Below are 11042 nucleotides of genomic sequence, written 5' to 3' on the forward strand. Positions count from 1 at the left end.
AGTTATAATTCATATTTTTAGGTGATTATCTTTAGCAAGTATGTGAGATTGCATCCATATCACTGAAATGTGCGTATGTCTCAGTGTGAAATGGAGCTAATAAGTAGTAACAGTGAAAAACTGAAGGTGGCCCAACAACCTCGATGTAAGAGTGTTGAAACAAATGAATGGTTGTCAGCATAACACGCACAGTTCTTGGGATTGTTAAATTTTTTTAGTGTGTCAAAAGTTTTAGTACCTTCCTTTTCCCCTAAATTTAAATAAAGTAAGGGAAGTACATGATATTGTCTTTACATTTTAATAAATATTGCAATAAAAATCTACATAATGTAACATTTAAAACACACTAAGCATGCTTTAATTTTCTTTCCGCAAAAAATGCAGGCCAAATACTTGTGTATTGGTATAAAAATAACATGTTCTTTTAAAACTTTATTCTTTACTAAATACAAGTAAAATAAACATGTTAAATCAGATCACTCCCTAGGACATCCATCCCAATGTGGTACCCTCCAGATGTTTTGGATTTCATCTCCCACCAGCCCCACCCAACATGGCCAACATTCAGAAATTGTGGTCCAAAACAACTGGAGTGCTCCAGGTTGGGGAAGGCTGCTCTAAAGCATAAGAATAATTTCCAACGCAAACTCAAACATTTCTGTTGCAAATCACCCTGTGAAAATTAGCCTATTTTGCATAGGAAAACCCTCCAGAAAAATCGCCAATTCATTTCCCCCCCGGAAAGCCGTCATTACTAAACATATATATAATAAAACCTATTCAGGTAAAATGCTCAATAAAATGCATAATTTATTATTTTATCAGTTGAAGCCCTACATCTCTAGAACTCACTGATAGTTTTATTATCCTAGTCTTAGGATTTCAGCCATAACAATTGCATTGGCTGATGGATTAAAACAGTAACGATTTGCTACATCAGTTTCTTTTTCAAAAATAAAAAATGTGGGTAAATGAGGACAAACCAGAGGTATTCTTGAGTCGTTTGTGCAACCAACTTCACATTCACAGAAAACCTTGTTTTAACACTGGGTCCACAACCTTTTTAGCCTCAAAGGCTGCATCTAGAGTTGCCTGGAAGGGCCAGAGGACACACGGGATAGGCTAGTTTAGGGTCACTGAGGAAAGGAGGAGGAAAACATCTCCTCAATTCCCTCAGCTCCCCTGATCGAGACTGCCATTACTGGCAGAAAAGCAGCAATCCTGACTGCTTTGGGGTCTCTGGGAGGAGGGAGGCTTCCTCCCACTGCTATGACCTGAACTGAATTTACTGTTCCAGCATCAGAAGAGTGCTCTTTTCCCCACAGCCCAGCTGATCAGGGTTTTTGCCCACCTGTTCTAACAACTAGACTGAATTTGAGTCTAATAAAAACAGTTTAATTATAAAAGTGATTATGATTCATCACACTGGAGAAAACAAATGAACATATAAACCATAAAGGTTGCAATGCTACACACACTTATTTGGGAGTAAACTACACTGAACACAGTAGGACTTGAGCCCAAGTAAACATATATAGACATGGGCTGTTTCTGTATAAAGATATACATTATTTGGGTATAGTCTTAGTGCTTGTTTTTGTTTTTCAGATACTTACCTGTAATAAAACCAAAGCTCTGTGTACGTTGTCACAAGGTAAAACCTTTGTTTTTTTGCAGCATTCCTTTCCAAGGCAAATACATGAACAGCATCCTTTTAAAACAATAAGAATTTTAAAAATTAGTTGTATTTCTCTCGGATCAACAAATCTATGTACCTGAAGCCAGCTAGGGACTTTATGCCATGGTTGCCTTCTAAAACATTTATCCTGTAATCTAGGGATACCGTATTTTCCGGCGTATAAGATGACTTTTTTACCCAGGAAAATCTTCTCAAAAGTCGGGGGTCGTCTTATACGCCGGGTGTCGTCTTATAGGGCGGGTGCTGTAACTTCCGAGCCGGACTGGAGAATCTGCGGTCGCCGCATATGGTTCAAATCCCCATCCTTCTGTTTAAGGCTTGCCTATATATATACACGCACACCGTTGCCCCCCTCCGCCTCTTTCTTTTTCTCCTCCCCCCCCCCTTTTTACTGTTTGGGTTCTGAGGGTGTCGGTGGTTGAGGCAGGCAAAGGGAGCGCGAGCCGCTCGCCTTCAACCGAAGCCACGAGCTCCTGAGTTCTGTGTGTGCGCACGTGTGTGTGTGTGTGTGTGTGTGTGTGTGTGAGAGAGAGAGAGAGAGAGAGAAAGCGAGCGAGCGAGAGAGCGCAAGCGAGCAGGAGGGAGGAAAGGAAGGAGGAGAGCGAGGGGGGAGGAGAGCGAGGGAGAGAGGAGAAGCGGCTCAGCGAGCAACTCCTGACGGAGTCTAGCCCGGCAGCGCACCACAGACACAGACTCGTAAACCGGGAGAGAATGAGAGCGTGAAAGCAGCACCAGCCTTCCTCAGCTCAGGCAGCCGCTTCTCGCCAGCTGCAGACGCACAACTAGAGCAGGGAGAGGAGAGGCGGGGAGGGAGGCTGAAGGGGGGCCACAGAGGCACATCTCTCTGTTGTTTGTTATCTTCCTCCTATCATCATCAGTTCCAGTTTGGTTGACAGCTTAGAAAACAAACAGCATGGCAGCTCCCATGGGTTTATTGTTTTATCCTTCCTTTCAGCTTTAGAGTGAATTAGGAAAAGTTTAATCCACTTGCACTGTTTTATGTTTACATGTTTGATGACAAACAGTTTATAAGTGACAGTTTTCCTGCTAAGTACCTGCATGTCATAAGCATTTGAATTAAAATTACCATATTGAAATCAAATCTGATGTTTTTTAAATTTTTATTTGGTGGGCGTTGGAAGAGGGGTAGTCTTATACGGCGAGTATATCCCAAACTCTATATTTTAACTGGAAAAGTTGGGGGTCGTCTTATACGCCCAGTCATCTTATACGCCGGAAAATACGGTAATATATACAAGGGATGATGGAGGCAATGAGTCATCGACCCTGTTCAGACGACATCCTAAGCCACGGTGATTAAGCATTTTGACCTAAACATTATGGTTTAGCATGTTGTGTGAACCATTCCTAACCATGGTGGCTATATAACCATGGTTTAAACACACTCACTAACCATTTGCTGCAAAAGAGTTAGCAGCCTAACCATGACTTAACATATTGTCTGAACAGGCCCTCTGTGTGCAAAGCAAGGGATTAGGTCAGGCACTTGTCCCATAATGGTGACTTGCCATGGTAAGGATCTTCTACTCCATTTCCCAACACATACTAAAGAAACTACATGTGATCTATTTTTGTCAGCTTATTCCTGTGTTTTCAAAAGAGAACAGATGACAGTTGTTTTGCAGAGCAACATGAATTCAGCATAAAGCCTGTCAAATGGTTCAGACTCCATCAGATACTTCCACTGAAAATAAGTGAGTTACCTCACCATTATTATAAAATATGGGAGTAGGGCAGGCAGGCAAGATAATTTAGAGTGTTGAAATGTCACACACAGGCCTGGTTCAGACAACATGCTAAACCATGTTGCTTAACCACAACATGGTTAAAGGAATGCGTAATGCATTCCATTAACCATTTTGTGGTTAAGCAGCATGGTTTATTTAGCATATTGTCTGAACCAAGCCAAAGAAAGCAGCACTTTGGGTTTGCTGTTATTTTTTTATACAAAAATGAGTGGGGAAGCAAACTTTGTAAACAAACAAGAGGCAGGAGGAAGAGGTCAATAATAATTAAGCAAGAATTACTCTATAATAGATACAAGTTACAATAATAAGAAAATAAATACTATCTACATATATTTAATAAAATTATCATGCAAAACTCAAAAAAATACACTATGTTATAAATAAAATGTAAATACATGTAATTGATGTGTCGGTCTCATTGGTAAAAAACAAACAAACCCACGAACAATAGTCATTCAAAATAATTATAGATTCATATTTCAAAATAATTATAGATTCATACTGCAAATTATATTATCAGTGAGCCAAACAATGTGCGCACTAATATGAACAACTGTGTCATCAATATGAACACAATGTGAATCCCAAAAAACTTTCTCAAACCAAAATTTAACTGCTGACATGGACCAATCCATTTTATTCACTGCAACAAAGAAAGTGCAAATATGAGCTCTTCTCCCTTCAAATGACAACAAAATTATCAAAAAAAAATTACCAATGAAACTATAAGATCAATTATGTGCATTTACCTTCACATCCTCTTTATTATATTGGTGTATTACCTAACATGATTTTTGTATTACATACATATATTCTTTCTTTTGTTATATAATAAAAATGAGTCATAACAAGTGGGGTCTGCAACAAAATGTTGCTGTTTGGAGTGCTCCTGTTTAATGTTCAAATCATCTAGCTAGGCCCTCTTCCAGGACGTTCTATTCCACAAACCCTACACCCACTTTCCATACCCCTCCCCCAACCGACACACAACTTTTAGTCACTAAGCATGGTCTATCCTACGTTGAGCTGTTTTTCAGGTAGTGGGAGGGTTGCACCTTTAGGATTTTTTTCTCAATTTTTTTTGTATATCTACAAAACTTTCTCCAAATATGCTGATAAATTCTTTTTGTTTCTCAGTTTGGGCTACACTCCTGTCAGCATTCAACAGCTGAATTTGCTATTAGAAAGACGGATTCTTGCATAATTGTTTTTGACTTTTTGGTTTCTTTTAAAAGGTAGAAAATGTGAAATATTATTATACACCAAGGTTGGTTTTCTATTTTTAAAACCTTGCCATGTTACCTTCAAACCTCATCTTAACAAGTCTGATAATTCATTATTAATTCTTCCCCCTTCGGAAAGCCAGAGTGATTTTTTGAGGTAGTGCATATTATTTCCTACACTGAAGGAAGTAATACCTTTTCTGCCTTATTTTCTTTAGCTTTGACAATAGAAAAAGCTCTATTAGATCAGACCAAGGAACCAACATCCTGTAGTTGCTAGCGCTCTAGGAAAGCCCAAATGGAGAGCATGTAAGCAACAACCCTCCCCTGCTGTATGCTTCCAGCAAATGGTATTCAGAGGCATACTATGCCTTTTCATTTAATTCTTTGTGCCAGTGTCTGAACTCGGTTATCAGTTGAATCCAGACAAGACAGAAGTGCTAATAGCTGTGAAGCCATGTAACCTGGGAGAAATGGATTTCTCCCAGGTTACATGGGAGAAATACATGGTTCAACTGGCGTCTTATTCTCCCTAAAATATCATGTTTGTAGTCTTGGACTCTGCTTAGCTGCATGATCCACAGGCAATGGCAGTGACTAGGTCCCCATTTTTTTTATCTTCAGATGAGCAGCTATCTGCAACCCCACCTCTTGTGACTTTTGAATGGATTCAGGATCTGCCTTCTGTGGACAGGAAGGCTCCATTCACAGAAGGTGCCTCACTCTGACTTTTTCTGTCCCACACCACAGTTGGCCCCATTCATCACGGTCCCTGGACCACCTGTATAGCATTTTCAGAGGGCTGGAGGGGCTGCCATAGGAAGAAGTCCACTTCTGCCAGCCCAATTGCATGTCCTTATTGGATTATGGCAATGTATTCTACATATGACTGCACTTACAAATTGTTTGGAAGTTGTCGCAAATTTCTGTAGCCCACGTTTTTAGCCAGAACAGGCCACAGGGAGCATGTTACAACTATTCTTGCTTCTCAGCACTGAAACATGTTGATTAGTTTCTGGGGCCACATTCAATATGCTATTCATTATCTTTAAAGTCTACAGCATCTGAAGGATATTTTTCAAAATATTCTTCCCAGTCCTCAAAGGTTGATAATGAAGGCTCTTCTCCAGGTCTCCTCCTTTTCAGAGATGGTACTGATAGGAGCTTGGAGCAGGGTCTTCGCAACAGTTGCACTGACTCTTTGGAACTCCTTGTCCTGGGAAACATTTTTATCTATTACTTTACTCACATAAAATTGTGTTTGTGAGAGAGATTTTCCTGAGGCTGGTTAGCTCTGTGTGTGTGTTGTATTTGTATTGTTTATTTGATTTTAATTGTACTATGCATTGTGTATTTTGAATAGTAAACATTCATACATTTTAATAATAATAAAATGAATTTCTAAATCATCAAAATGCTACAACAGAGTTAAACTAACACCGTATTTTATTGGCAAAGAAATATTCCTAATAAATTACCATCGTACCTCTTTACAAGTCTTGACAAAGGTAAATGCTTGAGTTTGCCGATGAAATAGCTTCCAAACTGAGGATGGTTGCCATGGTTTGGACAGCTGTGGTTTGTAACGTGAGCAGAGAGGCTTTCGCTTATACTGAGATGCTAACTCTTCGATGCTCTTTATTTTTTCTTCCCATGTTCTTTTTGTTTGTTCTAAAATAATCAACATATCAACACTTAGACACCTACCAAGAAAAATAACCCAATCAACAGCAAGTTCATATTTTATCAAGGTCTCCTTTAAGTTGTGGTATATACACTCATTTTAAATGGAGCTGCACTTGGTGTGCCACTCTTAACACTATTTGATGAAATATTTTAATGTCAAGCCATTACATCCATCTCATACACATAAGTAGCAACCAGGAATGTGTCTGTTAATGTGTATTTTAACGTGAAAAAATGTGTCTTATACATACGTACCATTCTGAACATGCTTTAGTTTTGTAACTGGATAGCAATACCCAAGTACAAAATGTATTGTAGGAAGTGGCTCTATGGTATGTGCCCCTGTTAAATGTACTGCTCATGCTAGACATATTTATCCTATGGACGTCTAGTAAGAAGTTCCACCAGCAAACCAGTTCTAAATGTGGGAGTACTAAATACAGGACTGGCACATTATAATAAAGTAGAATTTTACTCCAGTGCTGCAAGCATATCATTGTAAGGATTTATAATCAAGGTATTCCCATAGTATTCCATTGCTCAATATCTTTGTTGTAAATAAATCCCACCTACATTTGAGAATACAAAGGAATCCTTAAATTCACAGAAGGGACTGAGATCCGGAACAGTTTCGGTAAATGGAAGTGGGGAGGGTAATGTTCACTTCTAGAAGGTCCCCCAACTTGGCGCAGATTTACAGGGGAAGGGGGTAGAGAGACCAAAGAATGCCCTTTTCCATGAGCAGAACTCTGCTCACAGAACCCTGGATCCAATGAATTATGTGAACTGCAAAGGGATTATTCTGTATCAGCACTGATTTAATTTAAAATAATTTATAATACTTAGTACTTACTGGTACTCATGGCAGCTTTTTCACAGAGAAGTAATCAGTAGCACTTAATTTTAGGCTCCTAAAAAGGGGGAGAAATACCTGTAACAAAATATATGAAGAGCTGTCTTAAAATGCTATTGCTGTTCAATCTTTATCTACAGAAATTCCCTATGCTCAATTTACTTTTTTCAAGTTAGTGATAGCACCTCAGGACCAAGATGGAAAAAAAACAAAACAGAAACGGGATACACACAGAAGGGAAAATATTAAAGATAGCTTTGTTTATTAAACAATCTTACTTGTTTGAAGGAAAGACTATCTGTTTGTTATCCTGTCTGAGAATGACAGGTTCTACAAGCTTCAAGTATAAGAAATTGGATATGCAATACACATCACAAGCCTGAATTGATTTAATAGTTACTCCTTCTCTTCAAGGAACACTGGGAAATATAGGTCTGGGGGAAAGGTGTTTGATGTCTGAGAATTCTCATCACCCTTACCAAACTACATCTAGGAATTTTTGGAAGAAAGCTATGTCTATTAAACTGGGACACAACTGATAACAGTTTGTAGCATATATATGCTACATTCATTACAGTTTGTAGCATACATATGCCTTTACATTTATTAATTCATGAAAAAGACCCCTCCATCCACTGCCCCATGCTGATGGTGGAGCAACAACTAAGTCTGCAATCCTATATTCACTTATCTGGGAATAGACCCCACCGAGGGCAATTGGACTTACTTCTGAGTAAACATGCACAGGTTTGCATTGTTTGTGATCAAAATAAAGTACAGCAACCATTTGTATCAGCAACCTGTGGTATTGAACAAGCCAGGATCTCTTCTCAATCCTCCCAGAGTGCAGGACACGGAATAATAGACTCAAATTAAAGGAAGCCAGATTCCAGCTGGACATCAGGAAAAACTTCCTGACTGTTAGAGCAGTGCGACAATGGAATCAGTTACCTAGGGAGGCTGTGGGCTCTCCCACACTAGAGGCCTTCAAGAGGCAGCTGGACAAGCATCTGTCGGGGATGCTTTAGGGTGGATTCCTGCATTGAGCAGGGGGGTTGGACTCGATGGCCTTGTAGGCCCCTTCCAACTCTGCTATTCTATGATTCTAAGTGCCAAAGAGGACCCAAGACATAAATGACAGCTGCTGTACTGGGAACAGCCACCATCCCAAGAATAGATATCCTCAAAGATGCTCTGAGACAAAGTAGCAACAACTGCATACCATCTTATGCTGGTCTCTCCCATTCTCAAGAAACCTACTCTTGATAGGCTATCTCTGTCTAACTACCGACCTGTCCCTTTGTTGCCGTTTGTTTCAAAGATCCTGGAGCGTGCGGTCTACTCTCGCTGTCTTGACTTTCTTTCTAGTAACTCTGCTTTGGATCCATTTCAATCTGGATTCCGTCCTCTGCATTCCACCGAAACAGCCCTTACTAAGATCACCAATGATCTCCTTACTGCCAAGTCTAAAGGCCATTATTCCGTTCTTATTCTCCTTGATCTAACTGCAGCCTTTGACACGGTTGATCATGATCTTCTCTTAGATTCCCTTCATGACCTTGGGTTTTGTGGCTCTGTCTATAACTGGTTTGCCTCCTATCTAGCGGGTCGCTCTTTCAGCGTGTTGGCTAATGGCAGCTCGTCTTCCTCCTTTCCCCTTTCAGTAGGAGTTCCGCAAGGCTCGGTGCTTGGCCCGTTGTTGTTTTCCTTATACATGTTGCCCTTGGGCAAGCTTATTCAATCTCATGGCCTCCAATATCATCTGTACGCCGATGATACACAACTATATCTGTCATCTCCGGAACTTTCTCCTGATGTTCACGATCGTATCTCGGCATGTCTTTCAGATATCTCAGCTTGGCTGCTTCATCGTCATTTGAAACTCAATATGGCAAAGACTGAATTGCTTATTTTTCCTCCTAAACCTTCTCCTCATCTCTCATTCTCTCTTACTGTCAATGATGTTACGCTTACTCCGGTCAAGGAAGCTCGTAGCCTTGGCTTTATATTTGACTCCTCGCTCTCCTTTATTCCTCATATTGAGGCAGTAGCTAAATCTTGTCGATTTTTCCTGTATAATATTTCCAGGATTTGATCATTTTTGTCTGTCTCTTCTGCCAAGACGCTTGTTCATGCACTGGTTATTTCACGGTTGGACTACTGCAACCTTCTTCTCTCTGGCCTTCCTTCTTCTCATATCAGTCCGTTGGTTTCTGTTCACCACTCTACCGCAAAGATCATCTTCTTGGCTCGCCGCTCTGACCATGTTACTCCGCTTCTGAAATCTCTTCATTGGCTTCCAATTCACTTCAGAATCCAATATAAACTTCTCCTGTTAACCTTCAAAGCTTTTCACGGTCTAGCTCCTTCCTATCTCTCCTCTCTCATCTCACACTATTGCCCCGCTCGTGCTCTTCGCTCCTCTGATGCCATGTTTCTCACCTGCCCAAGGGCCTCTACTTCCCTTGCTCGGCTTCGTCCATTTTCTTCTGCTGCCCCTTACGCCTGGAACGCTCTTCCAGAACATTTGAGAACTACAAGTTCAATCGCAGCTTTTAAAGCTCAACTAAAAACTTTTCTTTTTCCTAAAGCTTTTAAAACTTGATGTTGTGCAGACTTTATACTGTTAGTTTTACCCTACCCTGTGCCTGCTTACCCTACCCTGTGCCTGTTTGCATTCTCTTCCCCTCCTTGTTGTTTCATTATGATTTTATTAGAATGTAAGCCTATGCGGCAGAGTCTTGCTATTTACTGTTTTACTCTGTACAGCGCCATGCACATTGATGGTGCTATATAAATAAATAATAATAATAATAATAATAGTTTAAGTAGTCCAACTGACGTCTAGTGAAGCAGGAAAAATGAACCAAACCCAGGATGCTGCTGAAGCCATGCTGGAATGCACCATGAAGTGCTTATCACACCTATGCATACATAAACATACACTTTTAGGTCAGAAGAAACAATTGGCTCTGAAGTTCATTTCTGAATCTTTGCTCATAAAAATCAGTCTGGAAACGATTGGTTCACATGCTTAACTCCACAATACTGTACACACTTCTCTAGGTGTAGGTTCAAGTAAACAAGCATAAGATTAGATTGTCACTTTAGGGCTGTTCCTGCACACAAACAATATAGGCTGCAGAAAATGAAAGATCAGCATGGTTGTGGCAGTTTGCATAGTTAATAAAGTACCAGCACAGGAAAGTTTTGGACATTTTATATGACTTCACATACCCATTTCACCAGTTTCCTCTGCATTGATTAAGTGCGCAAACCAGTGTATCAAGTTGTACACAAATGTACCAACAGGAAGTGTGTGAGGGGTGATGGCAGAAATGTGTGCTATGTCCACTCCTGTGGTGCTGCAACACCAACCAGTGCCTTCCAAATTTTTCGGACTTCCAACTACCACCAGTTCCAGCCAGCATGGCCAATGGCCAGGAATGCTGGACTTTGTAGTTCAAAACATCCGAAGGTATCAGTTTTTTATGTACTATTATTTTTACATTTATATCCTCCCTTTTTTTCCTCCTTAAGGAACCCAAGGTGACATACATAGTCCTCCTCCTCTCCATTTTATCCCCAGAACAACAACCCTGTGAGGCAGGTTGGGCTGAGAGTCTGTGACTGGCCCAAAGTCACCCAGTAAGCTTCCCTGGCTGAGTGGGGACTAGAACCCAGATCCCCTGACTCCCACTACACCACCTTCTGTTGAGGAAGGGCAGGCAAACTTGCCTCCCTTCTTAGAATTTAAAATATTCATTCAGTCCACAATGCCTTGCCAATTCATAGTTGTACTCTTGACAAAA

The 11042-nt window shown here is 40.4% G+C and overlaps 1 protein-coding gene across 1 annotated transcript in view; it reads right to left on the minus strand.

Annotated features, from left to right (window-relative positions):
• PRIMPOL (primase and DNA directed polymerase) overlaps positions 1 to 11042 on the minus strand; it is a 30981-nt gene that overhangs the window by 15341 nt on the left and 4598 nt on the right. The window contains exons 2-4 of the mRNA XM_063136317.1: positions 7231 to 7308; positions 6178 to 6362; positions 1617 to 1711 (exon numbers count right to left, since the gene is read on the minus strand). Coding sequence (XP_062992387.1) covers positions 1617 to 1711; positions 6178 to 6362; positions 7231 to 7240 — 290 coding nt within the window. The 5' untranslated portion in view covers positions 7241 to 7308. The remainder of the gene's footprint in view (positions 1 to 1616; positions 1712 to 6177; positions 6363 to 7230; positions 7309 to 11042) is intronic.

The sequence above is a fragment of the Elgaria multicarinata genome, chromosome 10 (genome assembly GCF_023053635.1).
Source record: "Elgaria multicarinata webbii isolate HBS135686 ecotype San Diego chromosome 10, rElgMul1.1.pri, whole genome shotgun sequence".
Classification (NCBI taxonomy): domain Eukaryota; kingdom Metazoa; phylum Chordata; class Lepidosauria; order Squamata; family Anguidae; genus Elgaria; species Elgaria multicarinata.